At 43.4% G+C, this 20,658-nt stretch overlaps 1 protein-coding gene across 4 annotated transcripts in view; it reads left to right on the forward strand.

The window, feature by feature from the left end:
* Positions 1–20,658, forward strand: part of pde4d (phosphodiesterase 4D, cAMP-specific) — a gene marked incomplete at its 5' end in the record, with an annotated part of 272,984 nt that overhangs the window by 223,737 nt on the left and 28,589 nt on the right. Inside the window, one exon of one of the 4 annotated variants that reach the window (XM_080432825.1) lies at positions 9,959–10,093. The exons of the other annotated variants lie outside the window; for them this stretch is intronic. Coding sequence (XP_080288951.1) covers positions 10,026–10,093 — 68 coding nt within the window. Of the gene's footprint in view, positions 1–9,958; positions 10,094–20,658 lie in introns of those variants that run through there. 4 annotated transcript variants of the gene reach the window in all.

The following is a 20,658-nucleotide window of genomic DNA, read 5'->3' on the forward strand; positions in this document are numbered from 1 at the left end:
GAGATAACCAAATTCCAGTCAGCCATCAAAAACATCAGGGTCTACACATAAATCAATGTTCAGGAAGATGGGGTTGTTCACTTGCCAATTTGATGTTATTGTTAGTGTCTAAGTAAGCTAATAGTCAGAGCACTCTCCTGCCATTAGAGCTAATTCTACTGGTTTTTAGGCCTTATTAAGCCCATTTTCACTCTACCTTTCCCGACTGTACTCAAAGACCCTAGCAGTGTGCATGTGTGTATGTTTGTGTGTCTGCGAAAAAGAGAGTGTCTGCCTGTCTATCTGAGTAACAGTTCATGTGTTTGTGCGTGCGTGCGTGCATGCGTCCGTGCGTGCGTGTGATATGCAAGGAAGTCCTCAGTATCATTTCACAGAAGGCCAGAAGGCCACGCATCTGTGTAATTTTCTTTATTTCTTTGGCTATTCAAAAAAATAGCAGATATACAAGCTCATAGCGCGGCACCGAGTGCCGCGCTATGAGCTTGTAGATCTGCTATTTTTTGGAAAAACAACAAATGTCTTCTAAATCCTAACCGTTTAAAAAAAAAAAGTATGTCGCTATATCAGTGGTTCCTAAACTTTTTCATGTCAAAATGATATGTATTTCGCCGCGCACCCCCATCTTAAAATGTTTTGTTCCAGGGACCCCCCAGAAGCAAAGATTTGAGTTAAAAATGTTCGTTTAAAAATATATATATATATTCAAAGATTTGCACAAATGTTCGCGATTAAAAAAAAATCGCAGATCTACAAGTTGAGTGCCGCGCTATGAACTTGTAGATCTGCGATTTTTGAATAGCCAAAGTATGAAATTTGGATAAAGTGGTTACACAGATGCGTTCCTGGTTTGAATGGGTTAATAGTTGTTCTAGGCATATAGGTAGGGGTGGAGTCTCATCTTGTCGATACTGTGGTCCAGCCATCTGTGCTTACTACCTTAATAACTTCAGTTTGTGCCATTTACTCTGTGTGCATCTTCACCATATACCTGTTGCATGGAAGCATGGCTTTTTTTCTAAGCAAAATCACAAAATCCGCCTGTTTCTATTCTTGATTTACTGGGGCCACATACCCTGCAAACTGGTCAACTAGACAGAAGAAATAGTTTATATCATAATTTCACCACCAGGTGGCCCCTGTGCCTCTCAGATTAAATAGACATTGTTTGTTCCAGGATAATAATGAGGCTTATTAGACTTGACCCTTGCTGATAGGTACATGGGCAAGTCTCAGGTATAGTGGACAGCTGTGTTTGTTTTTTGTGGAAGGTGAAGAATTTATCGCACCAGATCAAAATTAGGTCAAATTTAGAATACACCGGAATTCACTGCTGCATTGGAATACTTGCCACTGTCTAGGATGGAGTGGGAGCCTGTTGCCCCTACTTTTTTTTTTTTTTTAAGGAATCTGGATTGTTTGTCGCTTTTTTCATTCATCTCATATAGAGTTTGGAGTGGACCACCATGCTAAAGTGAATGTCAAGCATTAGATGTAGGCTTACCCATTCAGTTGAACTCATTCCAAATAATCCATAAAAATCAAGTCTACGTCTGTGTGGCTCAGGGTAAACCCCCCTGCACTAACTCTTCTTATATACTTTAAAGATCGATGTACAATTTCAACATGTGGCATTGCGTCGTGTTGTGAGCTTGCCGGTCGGATATTTTGTTTGACAAAGTATATATCAGAGCTACTGTAGCATGAAATCAGCCACATGACGAGGCTGATCCTAAACAGCAACTCTTTGACATTCTCTGTCTGATTGAAACCGATACTACCGACCGAATTATCAACCAAGTGCATACTGTAATTACTGTACATACAATGCTTTTCAATACATCGTAAAACATTTCAGAGCACCTGCTCCATTGTTGGGACGTCCCAGACTCTTCTCCATTCTGGCTACCAAACTATGGAATGAACTCCCCATCGCAATTAGAACTGCCACCCGCAGACTCACTCCCTATCTTCTGCCGTAATCTGAAGACTCGCCTCTTCAGACTACACCTTAGCCCGTAGCACTTGCCCTAGCCTTGACGACCTTGCAGGTTTATGCAAAGGCTATATGTAACTTAGATAGCATGTTATGTAGACAGATGCCAGGTCATTGTTGACCTGGCATCCTATAGTGAGTATAGTTTCAATGTACAGATTATTTACTTTTTTGAATATCCTACGGTTAGGTTCTTGGTTTACTTATGTATTAGTTTATTAGTAGATTACTATTTCTATGCATTTGATGTATTACCTTGTGTTGTCCTTGCTTACTGTAATTCTCTGGATTAAGAGTGTCTGCTATATGCCTGAATTGTAAATTGTTTGTTCATGTGCAATCCCTGATTGTGTGCATGTGTGTTCACGCAAACATTTGACATACTCTAGTAACAATGCACAATATAGTTTTATGTAACAAACAACATTCAGATTCCCAAGAGAACTTTGGTAGGTTGTAATGTAGGTGCTCTTTTTGAAATTAGGTGACTGCCAGCGCTGTGTGTGTGTGTGTGTGTGCGTGTGCGCATGCATGCGTGCATTTAGGTTGTAGGAGTGTCCGTGTACGCAGGTGCCGGGGCATACTTGCGTAGGTGTGTGTATACATTTACAGTATGACGCGCAGCCCACTCGTCCCTGAGGCCTAATTTATACTCTGTAGTACGACGGTGTCACTTGCTGAAAATGTAGTAAATAAATTCATCTTATGGCCTTCCTCCTTTATTCTCTGAAAAAAAATTACGTAGTGACCTAGAGAGCAAATAGTAATTTGCTCTCTAGTAGGAAGCAGATGACTGTGATAGTATCTGCGTATTTGGACCCATTGTTCCTCCATGAGAGCTAGATGGAAGTATTATCCCCAGAGTGACGACGAAGGCCCCCCTTTTCCTCTCCGTCGCTCCCTCTTCCTTTCCCTCTCCTCTTAGGAACAAAAGGACACATCCTGCGACTGACATCATGCTGTTGTCACTGTTTACCGCCCGGCTTGCATTGAGTATTGATGACACTGAAACATGCCTGCAGCAGCTGCGAGTGGGTGGGGAGAGAGCGTACGGCGTATTGTATTGTGTATCTTTTGCGTGAATGCGTGTGTTTCTACACTCTTTTGTGTGCATTATTGTGGTAGCATCTGAAACGTTTTACCTTTTACCCTGCGGCTGTCAGAGCCACTCAAACTTGAAAATAAAATGAAAAGGACTGGTGTACTGTTGTATACCAGGATTGTCTTACTGCACAGATGTATATGAAGTATTATATATATTTTTTGTATTTATTCACAGTGCAAACATTATGACAGCTTCAGTGTTGAACATTCAGTTCCCAATGCACTCTTTTTTCCCTTTTGAGCTCCACAACAGACGCAAAACAAAATGTACAAAGCAGTGGGCTGAGGTTGAGGACGAGGCCACAATTAGCATAGACTAGGAGCCCAATATCATCATGAATAATAAGAAAGGATGAGAATAAAATAAAATAATAATAATAATGTTAATAATAGTAATAATCATAATCATAATAGATAATATTATATATAAAGTAATAATCAAACAATATCTAATCTATAATAACTAATAAGTAGAAGATACAAATAAAACTAGAAAAAGTGCTCCTCGGAGCACAAGTCTCCGCCAGGTCAGGTAGGTTACTATGGCCTCCTGGTGGCGCTATAATAGGGTGCCATTTCTTCTTAGGCCTTTCACAGCAATCGGACACAGCATCAATGTTTGCTAAATTAGACCTGCTGGTGGCGCTATAACAGGCTAATGTGAAAAGGGGGGCATTTCTTCCTCGGCCTAGTGGGAATGTGCTTACAAAATTTCACGGAAATCGCACACTGCTGATTTGAGATTTTTTTTCAAAACGGACCTATTCTGCAAACTTTGAAAGCTAATGTTAGGCAAGTAGGATGGAATATGAAATATCGGACAAATCCATCTTGATCACATGACTATAGAGACACTGTGTACCGATGTGCGTGTTTTTTGGACAGAATCTGAAGGAGTAAGAGGAAAACATTTGTTTTACAAAAGTCAGCCTCCTGGTGGCGCTCTAACAGGCAGATGTGAAAAATGCAGGGCAAAGGTTTTTCCTTGGCCTCTAGAGAGTGTGCGTGCAAAGTTTCACGCAGATCGGTGCAGTTATAGGTAAACACGTGAATTGGCCTGTTATAGCGCCACCATGAGGCTGATGTGAACGTTTTCAAGTGGCATTTCTTCCTGGGCCAAGTGGGAATCTACATGGATAATTTCACGGAAATCGCATGCTGCGTTCATGATTTGAGGCATTTTGTTCCAAACAAACCAATCCTGCAAACTTTGGAAGCCAATCTTAACCAATCAGGATGGAATATGGAAAATCGGACAGATCTTTGTTGATCACATGACTATAGAGATACTGTGTACTGATTTGTGTGTTGTTTGGACAAAATCTGTAGGAGTAATATCCAAAAATGTGTTTTGCAAAAGTCGGCCTCATGGTGGCGCTATGACAGGCTGATCTGAAAAATGTGGGGCAGAGGTTCTGCTGTGGCATCCAGGGAGTGTGTGTGTGCAGTTTCACAGCAACTGGGCCAACGGTGGCGGAGATTAGCTGTTAACCCATTTAGACCTGAGGCCGATTCTAAAAACGCCTTCTAAAACCTAACCATAGTTTTCTGAAAACGTTCAAATTCTTACTAAAAATAAAAAAATAAAAAAGGATGTTACTATATTATAGCAACAACTAATGAGACACAGAGGTGGCATCCGGATTGAAAGGTATAACAACGTATAGGTAGCAACAGGTATCAATGGGATTAACAGACAGAAGGATGGACGGACGGACGGACACACGGACACGCGGACGGACGGACGGACAGGGGGCAAAACATACTCTCTCGTCATGCCTTTCGGCCTGGCGGAGACAATAATTATAAATCAATCTATAATATATTGCATGGAAATATGTGGATCGATCCATTTAAGATTATAATTGTAGTAATGAAGTTGAAGAAAGGACAAAGAGAAAAAGAAAGGTAGAAACAAAAGTATTATACTTGATGTATATGCTGAAATTGCTATGAGGATAGATGTTTGACGGTTATTCTATTATACTGCCCCCCCCCTCCACCCCAATTCGGAAAGATAGCAGCAACATTCCCTGTTGCTGCTATCTTGTTTTCTCATTTATTGTCTCCGCCAGGCCGAAAGCCATGGCGAGAGAGTATGTTTTACCCCCTGTCCGTCCGTCCGTCCGTCAGTCCATCTGTCTGTGAGCAGCTAATCTCCGGCACCGTTGGCCCGGCCGCTGCGAAACTGTGCACACACACTCCCTGGATGCCAATTCAGAACCTCTGCCCCAAATCTTTCACATGGGCCTGTTATAGCGCCACCAGCAGGCTGATTTGTGCAAAACCCATTTTTTTATATTACTCCTACAGATTTTATCCAAATGTCATGCAAATTGGTACACAGTATCTCTATAGTCATGTGATCAACCCGGATCTGTCCAATTTCCCAGATTCTATCCTGATTGGCTAAGGTTGGCTTCCAAAGTTTGTAGGATTGGTCCGTTTTGAACAAAATGCCTCAAATCATGAACGGAGCTTGCGATTTCCGTGAAATTTCACACTCGCATTCCCACTAGGCCGAAGAAGAAATGCCGCCCTTTTTGCATTGGCCTGTTATAGCACCACCAGCAGGTCTAATTTAGCAAAACACATTTTTGGAACAAAATGCCTCAAATCATGAATGCAGTGTCCAATTGCCGTGAAAGGCCTAAGAAGAAATGCCACCCTTTTCACATTGGCCTATTATAGCGCCACCAGGAGGCCACAATAAGTACCTGACCTGGTGGAAAAAGTGCTCCGAGGAGCACTTTTTCTAGTTTTATTTTATTTTATTTCATACATTACTGCTTGTTTCCATTGTGGTCCATTGGAGCTGTGTGTGGCTACTGTATGTATCTGTGGGGATACAGGGAGTAGAGGAGGGGACTTAGAATCCTGTGTTGAGGGGCAGAGGTGTTAAGGTAGCTACATGCTTCAAAATAGTCCATCCGACGTCCAAACTCTTTTCATCTGGCCTGTCCGAAAAAGGTTTGGATGGAGCCTTGTACACTAGGCCCCTTTAGAGCTCGTCTGCTTGACCTTCTGTTGGTCTGACAGAAAGTCCAGGATCCAGTTGCATCCAGTTGAGTCCATGAGTTTAGTGTCAAGTCTGGATCGGACTATGGTGTTGTACAGAGGAATTCCTCTTCTCCAGGTGGGTGAGGGCAGTGGGGAGTGTTGTGGTTAGCGTCATCTGTGGATCCTGTGTTGCTGGTAAACGAATTGGCGTCAAGGGTGGGTGTGCTGGTAACCTGCTATTGATTAGCTCCATGACATGCTTCTCAAGGCATTTACTCATTATGGGGGTGAGGGCTAAGGGATTGCAGTCATTTAAATCAGTTACCTTGCTTTTTTCAGCATTGGGACAATGAGTGGTGACTTGAAGCTAGAGGGGACTGTTTCCCCATAAAGGGTTTGTATTTCAGACAGGAACCTCACCTTCTCCACTGCTTTGCGTGTGACGTTAAGCCATTGAAAGACCCTGCGCACATTTGGTATTCGAATTATGTGTGTGGTTTGTGTTTTTGTGCATTGAGTGTGTGTTAATGAGTTCACATGACTTAAGAGAGTGTGTGTGTGTGTGTGTGTGTGTGTGTGTGTGTGTGTGTGTGTGTGTGTGTGTGTGTGTGTGTGTGTGTGTGTGTGTGTGTGTGTGTGTGTGTGTGTGTCGTGTGAGTCTGTGCAGTGTGCACACACCTGAGTAATGTTTGTGAGACTGTAAATTCATCATATTTGTTATGGGGTTTCTGTCTGTTGTCCTGTTTAAATGATATGCCATCTAGCCTAAGACCTAACTGTCTCTTTGGGTATACTGTATTTCTACTGTTACTGTAAGGTCGTTGGCCAGAACCCTGCAGGGATATGATGTCATGATTGTTCAACTGCCATTAAAAAGAGGCCACATGCAGACTGTGTTTACAAAACACTGATACTTGTATGTGCCCTATTACATGGGACGTCTAAAATACACAAGTGTGTAGTATGTATGTCACAGAATGATTGGAAAACAAGTCAGATTGAAAAAGGTGCACTCGTTTTTTGGCTCGTAGCAAGCAACAACAACAACAACAAACGACAATAACAAACAAAATTAGCAGCTACGCTAGAGGGAACGCTGCCTCCCTTTGAAGTGGTCCGAAAATGAATTCAAAGTCATTACTAATAAAATAAATAATATTATTATATGTTGTGATTAGGGATGTCCGATATTATCGGCCTCCCGATAATAGCATAAACATAACTTTTTTATATAAGTTACAGGAGTTCTTACTGTATGGTGTGTGTGTGTGATATGAAATGTGAGCTTACCGTAATCACAGTAATCCTTAATCATATTCCATCATATTCAAGGGCTTTTGGAGAGAAATGAGACAGACTCCAGTCACTTTCAAATTACCGCACTGCAGAGGGCAGGTGTGTGTGTGTCTGTGTCCAGCTGATGCTCGTTGACGCTCGTTAATGTTACATGCATCAAGGCAATTATGGCAATAATCAACATCACTGTATTATATTCGATTTATTGCATATTATATTGATATTATAGCTATTTTATTTTATTAGATATGTGATGTTGTTACCTGACAATTAGTTGACTTTTGGTGATAAGGCCTGCATATATCGGTATCTGTTGAAAATTAGGAGTTGGACAATATTGGAATATCGGCAAAAAAGTCAAAACCATTAACCCATTAATACCTGGAACGCATCTGTGTCACTTTAGATTTCTTTGGCTATTCAAAAATAGTAGATCTACAAGCTCATACTCGGTGCCGCGCTACGAGCTTGCAGATCTGCTATTTTTGAAAAATCGCGAAAAAATATTTTTTATATTTTTTTCAAAAAACTGTTAGGATTTAGATTTTTTTTAAAGAATCGCCTCAGGTCTTTACTAACCCACGCTCCACCGTCCTGTCTCGGCTCCCGGGGCCTACCAGGAGCCGTGGTGTTTCACTAGGATGAGCGGGTGCAAGAGCGCTTGTTTTCTGACACCGAAGACAAGTTATTCTGTTCCCTGCTGTTGCAAGGTGCTCTATGAACTGGGTCTGTTTGCAGCCAGTGATTTGGATTCACGTTTAACCACTCTGGATGGATTTGCTCCGCACAGACAGGTGGCATAGGGGGCCAAGCACGTAGTGCTATGGTCCCCTATTGTTTTAGGGCGGTGAAACCGCCCCTATAAGTGAGGTTTGGATATTTGTACATATTTGTACAACAAATCCTGCGCTGTGATTGGCCAAAAAATGTACCGTGTAACCCTGCACCGTGATTGGCCAATCACAGTCTATTCAGGACTGTGATTGGCCAGTGTCAAATGACACATGTGCATAGCCCTATATAAGAAACCATAACTTAAAAAAAAACAATTTATGGTTTTTTTTAAGTTATGGTTATGGTTATCATAAAAGAGTGTTTCAATAAATGTATTTATATTTTGTACATGATTGGTTGACTCCATTCAGTATTGTGATTAGCTAGCAAGACACCGCCCACTTCACACAGGGTGTGATTTTTTTTCTTCCACCACTTTTTGCAGTTCTGGCTTAACCGTGCAGTCAGTTTTTACGAAACTCTGCAATATGGTAGATGGGCTATGGCAAACTCACAACCATTGGCCAAATGGTGGCGCTAATAGCAGTCAATTGAAAAATGCATATTTTGAACAGGCATAGCTCATGAACCATTTGACCGACGACAATAAAACGTCAATACACACATGCGTCTCCTCATGAGGAACAAATGTGTCACTTTGTCACCCAACACACACACACACTCATCCTCTGCCCTCCGCACCACTCTCATTTCCCATTACTTCTCCCTCTTTTCCTTCCACTAGTTTCAACATTCCTCATTATGTCACTCTAGCTTTGAGTGTTTTTTTTTGTTGCATGTTGCATGTGAACTGACACCACACATCATAGCATGATACTCATGACTCATGCTCCTTCCACACCTCTGTTAGTTTTACCCCTCATCTGTGTGTGTGTGTGTGTGCATGTGCGTGTGTGCGTGTGTGTGTGTGTGTGTGTGTGTGTGTGTGTGTGTGTGTGTGAGTGTGTGTGTGTGTGTGTGTGTGTGTGTGTGTGTGTGTGCGCGCGCGCGCGTTCAGTGCTGCTGTGTGCCTAACAATCACATGACAATACTCCACGGTGTCTTTGTACACTCTCTCCACCCCACTGGCATACTTATGCAGCTGGTGTTAGGTTACCGTGGAGGCCAAGTGATTGACATGTGAGAATATTGTTAGGATTACTAGGGGATACAAGTCCCGCCCTTTTGAAGGACTTACTACAATCAAAACAACCCCGCCCACTCTAGACATACCCAGCCTGCAGGACACACACAGAGAGAGAGAAAGAGAGAGAGAGAGAGAGGGAGGAAGGGGGGCCCATGTGGTTAACTCAAAGACAGGGGAAAGAGAGAAAGAGAAAGAGTAAAAGAGTGAGAAAAAAAGAGAAGAGAAGGTGCAAAGGGAAGGGAGGGGAGGAGAAGAGGAGGGAGGAGGAGATCTTATTGTAACCAGTCAGGAAGAGATAGAAAGAGTGGAAGAGAGAGAGAGGAGCAAGTAATACAGGGTGAAAGAGCACGTCGTGCACTGTGAAAGAGGAAAGAGCGCTGGTCTGGGCGGCAGGAGAGGAGTGCACGGCGAGTGCACTTGAGAGGAGAGGTAAAGGAGGTCAGAGAATCATCCTACAGTAGCTTGTGAGAAGAGGCACAGTAACGGAGGCAGGGATATTGATCAGCGCCAGCTCCACTGTCATCCTCCGCCCAGTCAGCCGGACTGACTGGCTGGACTGGAACTATTGGGAAGTGTGGCTCCAAAGCTCTGACAAGGACTCTGCTTCTCGCGCTGGGAGACTTGTGGTCGTACCTCTTGGTGCAGGTGCGGTCAGAGCCGGACCAGGTGGATCAGAGAGGTGTGTGTGCACGTGGAAGCTGTGGCCACACAATGAGCATTATCCTAAAGCCGCGGTCACGTTCTACCAGCTCTCTGCGGAACACAGAGGGAGGAATATGGTAAATCGACTCTCCAAAAGTCCCTCCTCATCACTTATGTGTGTCTTCATTCAAATCCACAGTGTTAATTTAACTTTTGATTGTAAAGCTGGACCCATAAGTGTGGATTTGATGCATGTATGCATTTTTCCCTTCCTTATGAATGAATGTTCTTTTTTCTTACCTTTCTGTCTAAATGCCAAGCCTCTGTCTCTTGTCGCCTGTTTGTCTTGAAGCTGTCATCTGCACTCCCTCACTCTCATACTGTACTTGTCCAACTCTCTTTTCATGGGTTCACTACACCAGCTGTACCCTGTAGATGCATCAATCCAGGGAGTCTCTCTTTTAATTCTCTTTCTTACTTGGGTTAGTTTTTTAGAAATTCTAGTCCTGTACTCAGTAGATTACGGTTATCTCTAGTCCTTCTTCTCAGGCGTTTGTGGTGTTTTATCAGACGAGCACACGGTGTAACAAGAACTGGTCATTTGTTGTTTTGCTGTCATGACACACCTCCCACCGGCGTGTCCCACATTAGAATGCAGCATCCAGTCAGCCAGATGTGTAAAGATGACTGTCTCCAATGTCATACGACAGTATATGTCTTGTACAACCACCGTCCGTGGAGTTATGCGTTTTGCCACCACCAGCGTAGTGTATCCTAGGTTGTCCGTGGGATGGAGAATGCATCGCCAGGGGCACGTTATCGCCCTGCCCTCCCCCCTCCCCCCTCTGCTCTTGTCTCAACTCGTCCTTGGCTGTCAGCACTCATTGCCTGCTGTAAGAAACTGGAGCTTGTCTCGTTGCTTTAACGCTGGGAAGTTTATTTTTGTAGGTTTCCTCTGCGGTGCCGCTCTCTCAGACCGTGGCGTCACAGAGCGAGAGAGAACAGCCCTGATTACACGGTGTGCTGGTCATGGTGGGGGTAGACACACAGGGCGACTGTCCCTGAGGGGTCCCTCTCGTAAAATGTTGTTGAGAACCCCTGTGGACCTCCCTGCAGGGCCCACCGTGTTCTTACACTGACAGTTCCTTATCCTTCCCTCCTACCTCTCCAGCAGGAAATTAAGTGTGAAAAAAATTGGTCTTTAATTAGGTCTTTTGAGGGTAGCGCTTAAGTTATTCTCCGTCGTACGATGGTGTTGCGTACCGAAAATAGCCGATCTACAAGTCCACAACTCGTCACATCCGCAACACGTTGTGAGCTTGTAGATGGGCTTTTTTTCAATACGTGACAACTGTCGTATGACAAAGTATGAAAATGGCTCATGTGTTCGTTCAACTGAATGGCACTCTTGGATTTGGAACACCATATGAGAAAGAGAGAGAGTTACGTACAGTAGTGACGCTGTTCCTCTAAACTTTCTGCAACAAGAACCTTAGGCTCACCTACTGGCTTGCTTCAGTATCGAGTCGAGAGTTGCTACGCAGAATGTGGTTCTCTCACGTTTGATATAGCAAGCACAGACAGAATGACAAAATACAGTTGTGTATTACTGTGTAAGCATGTAAATACTGTACACAATCACATGCAAATGTTTTTATGTGGTTTTTGTCTATCTAGTAATGTTTTTGACTACTGCAGATTTACAGAGGATTTGTGCTATACAGTGTAGCCTACTTGGTGTGCTAGCATTATGTAGGTTTTGGTTAGAAGACGTGTTCTTTTTCTGTGAGAAATTGGTTGTGCAGAATACTGCCGGTGGACTGTGTGTGTGTGTGTGTGTGTGTGTGTGTGTGTGTGTGTGTGTGTGTGTGTGTGTGTGTGTGTGTGTGTGTGTGTGTGTGTGTGTGTGTGTGTGTGTGTGTGTGTGTGTGTGTGTGTGTGTGTGTGTGTGTGCGCGCGTGTGCGTGTGTGTGTGTGTGTGTGTGTGTGTGTTTGTTCATGTTCATATGTGATGCGATGAGAGCTGAATGTTTCCCCTCCAGGCTGTGGGAGGTCATTTTACATCTCCCTCTATCTTAGCACAGTAAAGAAAACAACAGTAAAGTGTCTACATGCGCACGTGTTTGCACGTGTGTGATATTTTTGGAATTTTGGGGAGGGAGAGATCACCTATAATGACATGCCCAAAATAGGGGATGCAGGTTGAAAACTGTTTAAACCCTCCGGATTTGACAGTGTGTAGGGAGAGGGAGCAGAGGCTGGGGGGATGAGATGTTTGTGAGAAATTGCACCGATCCATCGCACATTTGCCCTGACGGTATAGATGTGATGACACGCGATGGTGAGATGTGCAGCTTTTACAGAAGTAGGGAGCGGACGGGGTGAGGCGTCTGCTCTTTGTCAGACAGGCATCACCAGGCACGTTCTCTGAAAGTTTGCAGGCTATCTAACCTGGCTTCACAGTAAAAGCCATAGTCTTGATTTAACACACCCTCAGAGTTGACTTAACACTAGAGGATTTGACAGTTTACATGCTGGCTATCAAATACATTTCCCAGATGATACCTTTGAGCCTGAGAAACGCCAGGGATCAGAAGTGAGCTGGAAATAGTGTGTGTGTGTGCGTGTGTGTGTGTGTGTGTGTGTGCGCGTGTGTGTGTGTGTGTGTGTGTGCACGCGCACGTACCCATTCACATGACCCAGTCTATAAAGAAAGACTGCCGATTTGCCTTATATTTTTGTGACCCACGTGAACTTGTGACATGGATGTATTGCCATGGACACCTTTTGTATGTCTCTCAAGCTCGACTGAGTTTTCTTTGAGCCTCAGTTACAGAGAGCACTGAGGCAGAATCCTGACAATGATAAAGGATTTCACATTGCTCATACCTGACTTCACATCCCAGAGAGAGAGAGAGGTGGGGGGGGGGGGGGGGGGGTATGGATGGGGGTGAAGCAGTGAGCAGACCAGTGTGAGATTCCCAACCATGTTTGCTTGGATAGGGGTGGAAAGCACCAGGGACCTCACAGTTCAATTTTGTTGCCAATTTTGGACCACGATTGGGAAGATTCTTCGATACATTGCGATTCATTGGAAATTTTATAAACTCATCACTGCCATAAAAATATGCTGCCTTTCAAAATCGCTAGCCATGATTTCATAAAAAATACCTTTTAAATTTAAAAACATACATTAATCCTTGACGCAAACAATTTAAAAATATATATTTTTAAACAAATAAAAGGAAATGTTTCATATATAGCAGATCTATAAGCTCGGAACACAGCTATTTTGATTTAGAACGTTTCTGGACTTAAGTGGTTAAACAGTCATCTCGACTGAGAACACATACTTATTTCTGTACTAGAAATGGCCTTGAGCATCTCTGCTCAGATTCAATATTAGTTTTGGAGAGCACTTTGTCACAGCCGGCCAATTACAGCGAGGCATGGAAAACACAAATGTCATTCCGATTTGCTCTGGTTTTATCAGAGCAGCTGATGTCTATTTGAAAGTGGCTACACATATACGCAAATATCAAAAACTGGGCTGCTGAGTTACAGGGACGTCACAGTGTCCCATGACCTGTTTGTCATTAAACTTGCACTGCTTTGCTGTCATATCAGTTTGTCACCATTTGCTCCGTTCTGTCTGTCACCAGTGGTAGTATTTTTTCTGTTATGGGTTGTTTTGTCTTGAGAACATGGCAAGGTTACCCACATCCCCCCCCACGCTCTCGCACACACACACACACACACACACACACACACACACACACACACACACACACACACACACACACACACACACACACACACACACACACACACACACACACACACACACACATTCATATTCCTTTAGGTTCTCACACTACACAATCAAGGTTAAATAGACATGTACACACACACACACACACACACACACACACACACACACACACACACACACACACACACACACACACACACACACACACACACACACACGCACACACACACACACACAGTGTCTCCTTGTCCTGTCCCCTCTGAGAGCTCCCCGCTGTCGTCAGAGCTAAAATAAATCCAGTGTCGTGTCATCTTCCCTCTGTCTGTCTCAACACCTGTCTGTTCTCATCCATACCTCTTTACATACAGTACCTACACCACATGGTAGACCACATGACATGTGTGTTCCTATGGTAGACCTCATGTCTGTTCCTATGGTAGACCTCATGTCTGTTCCTATGGTAGACCTCATGTCTGTTCCTATGGTAGACCTCATGTCTGTTCCTATGGTAGACCTCATGTCTGTTCCTATGGTAGACCACATGTCAACTATTTAGGCCCCATTTGTGAATAAATTCAATTACTAGTGACCGTCGTTGAAGCAGCTGGTATTTTGGGAAGAAAAATGTTTGTTTTCATTTTTTTCTTGCCCACAAGTAATAAATCCACATTGTATAAACAATGGCTCACTGTCTTCAGCAGAGTTGTGTGTTTACTGAAGACTGTGTTGAGGTCTGCCCTCTCCCTGCGAAACGTCTCCACAGAACTCCATGGCAGACCTTGAGGTTTTTATAATTGCTGAAATGACCCCATGCTGAGAATAAATTAGTCATTGATCTGTGTGTGTGTGTGTGTGTGTGTGTGTGTGTGTGTGTGTGTGTGTGTGTGTGTGTGTGTGTGTGTGTGTGTGTGTGTGTGTGTGTGTGTGTGTGTGTGTGTGTGTGTGTGTGTGTGTGTGTGTGTGTGAGTGAGAGAGAGATAGAGAGAAAGGCAGAGAGATGTTGGGCAGGGTGGCTTAGTGAGACTGAATAACGGAGAGAGACATAGAGCTGTGCCATTGAAAATGTCCTGATTTGTAACCCAGGGATGTCCGCCTACAACATAGTACAGTACTGTAAATTCCCGAGTGTTAATACATCTCTGAGAGTGTACAGTACTAATTCATATTATTTTGCCCTGGTGACCCATAATTCCAAAATTATTGTTCTTGCAACCTAAAACTTATTCAGGAAGCTCTGCCCTTGTGGGACTTTAGCATGAATTTAATTTAAACGCATGAACCCTAATGTCCCTATTCTGGGGGAGAACGTTCAACGAAAATAGCAGATCTGTCAGCTTGTAGATCAACCATTTTTCTTGAAGAGATTTGGTGTAGAGGGGAAAAATGGAGATTGGTCTAGTATAGACCCCGCGGGGGACTCCGGTCAGTGGAATACTGTATATAGGTTTTAAGTGGTTAATTTTGAACTGAATTTAGCGCTCACTGTGTGGATGCTAATCTACCAAATTGTGATGCAAAGGAAGATTTCATTTTCATTCTTAATGAAATAATACAGTATAAACTTTATGCCACAACAATGCATAAGCAACTTAAACTCATGACTTTAGTCAACATTGTTTTAATTCAGAGCAGATGTGACTCTGAAATGGAGGAGATTTCATTTTAATAACTTAAAAATGCACCATTTACAATGCTTGCCATAAATCCCCTGCCTTCTATTTTCGATTGTAATCCAGAAAGCTGGAAAGGAAAGTCAGTGTAGGTTTTAAAACTCTGTGCGACCCGGGCCGGGAGGACAGTGGAAGACTTATATGGCTGCGTCTGCTTCACACATGAATTCTCTGTTCACACAACGATGTTCAGTAGATGAGTACTGAGTTCTGGAGGACCTTCAAAGAGCTTCCCGTCACCTGGCCCAACGCTCGCCAGACAAATTCTTTCTTTCTAGCCAATCGGGCCGTGTCTGTGGATGACTTCTTTCTTTTTGTCTGGCTCTACGTTTGTATCTACTGTGCATCCACTACACCTCCCTTGTGACCCCCACCTGTCAGTCGTAGATGGATGTTTTTACGGCATGGCTCTGCTGGGGTCTAGCCCCCTACACCTTGGATACATCTATTCAAGATGTAATCTTCCGCCGTAATCTGAAGACTCACCTCTTCAGACTCCACCTTAGCCCGTAGCACTTGCCTTAGTACTTGCCCTAGTCTTGACGACCTTGCAGGCTTATGCAAAGGCTAAAATGTAATTTAGATGCCAGGTCATTTGTAGACCTGGCATCCTATAGCGTGCATAGTTTCAATGTACATATTATAGATTTGTTTTGATATTCTACTGTTTAGACTGATGATAGGTTCTTGGTTTACCTATGATCCTAGATTACTATTTCTATGCATTTGATTTGTATTACTTCGTGTTTTCCTTGCTTACTGTAAATCACTCTGGATTAAGAGCGTCTGCTAAATGCCTAAATTGTAATCTCACAAACCACTGGATCGATCAGTGCCATTTCTTGTGCTCACTGCCAGGTTGGCCACAGAAGTACCTACCCTGATATTTCACTCATGTTCCACACCGTTGTGTTTGTTTAAACTAAACGTTGCATATCACAGCGGCATCGTCATGAGGGAGGTGACGTGTGAGATGGTTCCAGCTGAGGCTTACTCATGAAAGGCCAGTGCACTCAGTCAGACAAAAGCCCATGTGAAACCATGGCTAGCTGTGAATACAACGATGATCATATGATCGAGGGTGTGTTGGTGTGCTCATGGATATCTGATCTATGTGTGGTTATGTGTTCGTGTGTGAGTCTAGAGTTACATGTCAGTGGATGGGCTAAAATGGTGTTGGTTGTGACGTCAGAACGTGTGGTAATAAGTCAGCTGCTTAACATATGGCAGGTGTTATGTTTATTGCTCATTTGTATCTCTCACTCACACATGACACACACGTAGAATACCACATACGTTTATAGCACAGAACAGGTGGAGACCAGAGTAGCTATACTACTTGAACTAAGTGCTTATGAGTGGTGCGACGTGTGTGTGTGTGTGTGTGTGTGTGTGTGTGTGTGTGTGTGTGTGTGTGTGTGTGTGTGTGTGTGTGTGTGTGTGTGTGTGTGTGTGGGGGGGGGGGGTGTTGTTTCATCCACAGGTGAAGTGAACAGGTGAAGAAAATGGTTTATCTGTTACTTGATGGGATATGAAGAGAAAAGTGGGTTCAGTTGGAAAGAAACCTTGCATTTGTTGCTTTAACAGATTATAGAGACAATTATAATAATTGACTTTGTAAATCATTATAGAATGCTTTTTTAATGTGTTATGATTATTCTAAAGCATTATGAGCATTAATGAGTTCTTATAACAAAAATTATACAGTGTTATAAGCAGATGATAATACATTATAAGTATGTTTATATGCATCATAGACATGGGATGCATAGCAAGTGTTACCGAAACCTTTAATTGATACAACCTCTTTACAACTTTATTGTGCAGTCGCGGCAGGAACAAAAAGTAATACAGTACATTGAACAGGCCTCGTTAACCTCGGAGACAGAGGGTGAGGATTGGTGTGGGAGAAGGGGAATACAGTATGTATACACGTGTGCGTGTGTGTGTTTATGCATGTGTGTTGAATGAAGGACACAGAAGTAGTGCGAGATAGGACAATATGTTTTCCCTCCACTCAGTCATTAGGCAAAGAGCCAAGCTATCCCATTCCTTAACAAAGGTCAGACCCATTCAGCCCTGCCACTCTGGAAGATCATGAAGCGATAGCCCAGCATTTGCCCACTTATTTGTTGTGGGAAATATGCCTGGTATATCCTGTGTACTTGGAAAATAAAAGGCAGATGTGAAAAATGCAGAGCAAAGGTTTTTCCTTGACCTCTAGGGAGTCGGTGCAGTTATAGGTAAAAACAGGAATCGGTCTGTTATAGCACCACCATGATGCTGATTTGAAAATGTTCAAGTGGAATTTCTTCCTTGATATGGTGGAAATATGCGTGCAAAATTTCAAGGAAATTGCATGCTGTGTTCATGATTTGAGGCATTTTGTTCAAAACGGAGCACTCCTGCAAACTTTGGAAGCCATTTTTAGCCAATCAGGATGGAATATGAAAAATCTGAATGACAGGTTTCGTTTAATGACTATAGAGATACTGTGTACCGATTTGCGGGATTTTTGGACAAAATCTGTAGGAGTACTGTCAAAAAATATGTTTTGCACAAATCGGCCTCCTGGTGGCGCTATAAAAGGCCCATGTGAAAAAAATTGGAGACAACCAGGGTTCCAAAGTGAAAAGAAATTACTTTGGTTTCTGGAAGATTTATGTTACTTCTGCTACCTTTTGTATACTTTATAGTCTTTCTATTTATATACTGTATAGGCTAGTTTTTATGAGGTCTCCCATGTGAGTAATGTTTCCCTGTAGTAACTGTGCTTATAAGTGAAATATTCCAGTTGAATTCCAACCTATACAGTTTTATCATTGCTTATAGCAAACTCAGCTCTGTAGTCTGTACAGTAAATGTGTACATTTTTTAATACATTGTAAATCATGGATTAGACATTCTCCTTGCTTTATTGAGTGATACGAGGGGTTTGGTCATATGTTTTTTTTTGTGTTCATCATACCACTTACAGTATGAACTATAGAACGCTGTTCATACCACTTACGGAACGTGGTACTACTTGTATGTACTTTAGAATACTTTTCATACTTCTTACGTATGTACTGTACAATGCTGTTCATACACCATACAGTACAGACTGTAGAATGCTACAGTACATTATAGTACAGTATGTACGTTAATGTAGAATGCCGTTCATACTACAGTACTTACAGTATGCACTGTAGGATGCTGTTCATACTACTTACAGCAAGGGTTTTTCAGGCCGTGACCCACCCCCCCCACCCCCCCAAATAATCATATTTGAACTGGGGATCCCCCCACCCTGACAAGCACTTGGAATTGATGCCGTTACTTTTAGTTTGACTCGGTTCCACAGATAAATATTGTGAAAATAGCCGAACTACAAGCTGAGAGGCGTTGTGAGCTTGCAGATTGGCTATTTTCTCAATGTTTGCCTCTTTCTTTTTGACAATTTGGCCAATTTGTTTTTTAAAAAGGTCTTAAAAGTCATTCAATTGTAACTTTAGAAATGTGCAGATACCCCGTATACACTTATACATTATGTTGGTTTGTTTACTGTTGATTGAGAAAACAACGTTGCACGTTAAGCTAATCATCTGGGGAGGGGACCCCCCCCATGGTCCCGACTCCCGACCCCCAGTTTGGGAACCACTGACTTACAGTACGTGTTGTTTCAAAAGGACCATCCACACCAAGCAGCAAGCACTAAAACTGTTATTATAAAAACATGGTTCTAAAAAAAAATCTAACTCAAGTGGATGGCAGAGTCCACACCACAATTATGACAACAACATCAGTATGGATACTGACAGAATTATCCTTATCCTACTATAATTCTACAAAGCTCTGTAGTGGTGAGGTGGTGAGGCCAAAATGTGTTCTGCCCGGTTCTCCTCAGTGGCTGGAGCAATTGATCTGAATTTGCACACAGCCATTGACCATTACCATGTGCACGGAACAGCGAAGCCCGCTTTTAGAGAAAGACTGGTTAGAGGGAAAGAGACCCCATCCATAATAGATGGTGTGTGTGTGTGTGTGTGTGTGTGTGTGTGTGTGTGTGTGTGTGTGTGTGTGTGTGTGTGTGTGTGTGTGTGTGTGTGTGTGTGTGTGTGTGTGTGTGTGTGTGTGTGTGTGTGTGTGTGTGCCGTGCGTGCGTGCGTGCGTGCGTGCGTGCGTGTGTGTGAGTGATATGGCCCTCGGGAAGAAAAGCCAGCATAATCACCTCTTCCGGTTAGAATCTCACAAAAGACAAACAAGACTGCAATCAGTAAACACACTCAGCAAAATTAGGTTCAAGACATTTACAATAGCCGATCTTCAAGTTCACAGTTGAACTTGTGAGCTAGTAGATCTGCAATTTATGCCGCATGTTTGACGCTATGGTTCACGTGTTTGAGTACGGGAACGCGCATTGCAGTGAACAACTGAACAGCAAAGACTACAAAACATGCAGCTCCCCCACTCCAATTATCCAGCCATGCTGGAGTTCAGTTAAGTTCATGGAGTACACAGTTGCCCCCACCCATCCCCTTCCCAGCCTTGGGTTACACACGCACACACACACACGCACACACACATGCATGTTGGACGTGAACACACAGAGCACAAACACACAGCACGGGCACATGGCTCATGTCGTCCACTGTGTGATGCACGGACACACACACACACACACACACACACACACACACACACACACACACACACACACACACACACACACACACACACACACACACACACACACGCAGATTACTAAGGTGTCTCGTACCGGCTCAATCAAAGATGTGATAGGATTATTCCCTGGGGCTGTTCCCTTGGTGAGGAGGATGAGAAGGATGATGATGATGACCTTCACCTCACGTCACATACAGGGGACCCCCACCAGGCACCAACAACTGACCCAATTCAGTGATCAGTACACAATCCTCTCTCCACCACCCAACCCCCAGCCCCCCCACACCCATCGCCCACCGCCACACCAGGCGGGATTATGGGATTGTTTGGTAATGCCATGGTAAAGAGGCAGACATCCCCAGCGGAGGGTGTTACAGTCAACACCTGGGGGGGATCACCTGGGTGACACTAAGGAGCTCACGGTGACATCACGAGGGCATAACGAGTCAGGGCTGTTTGTTGACAGAGAGACAGAGAGGGCATTCCCAGTGGCCCAGTGCTTGTGCGTGTGCGTGTGTGTGTGTGTGTGTGTGTGTGTGTGTGTGTGTGTGTGTGTGCGCGTGTGTGTGTGTGTGTGTGTGTGTGTGTGTGTGTG

The sequence above is a fragment of the Gymnoscopelus braueri genome, assembly GCF_963280865.1.
Source record: "Gymnoscopelus braueri genome assembly, chromosome: 7".
Taxonomy (NCBI): Eukaryota; Metazoa; Chordata; class Actinopteri; order Myctophiformes; family Myctophidae; genus Gymnoscopelus; species Gymnoscopelus braueri.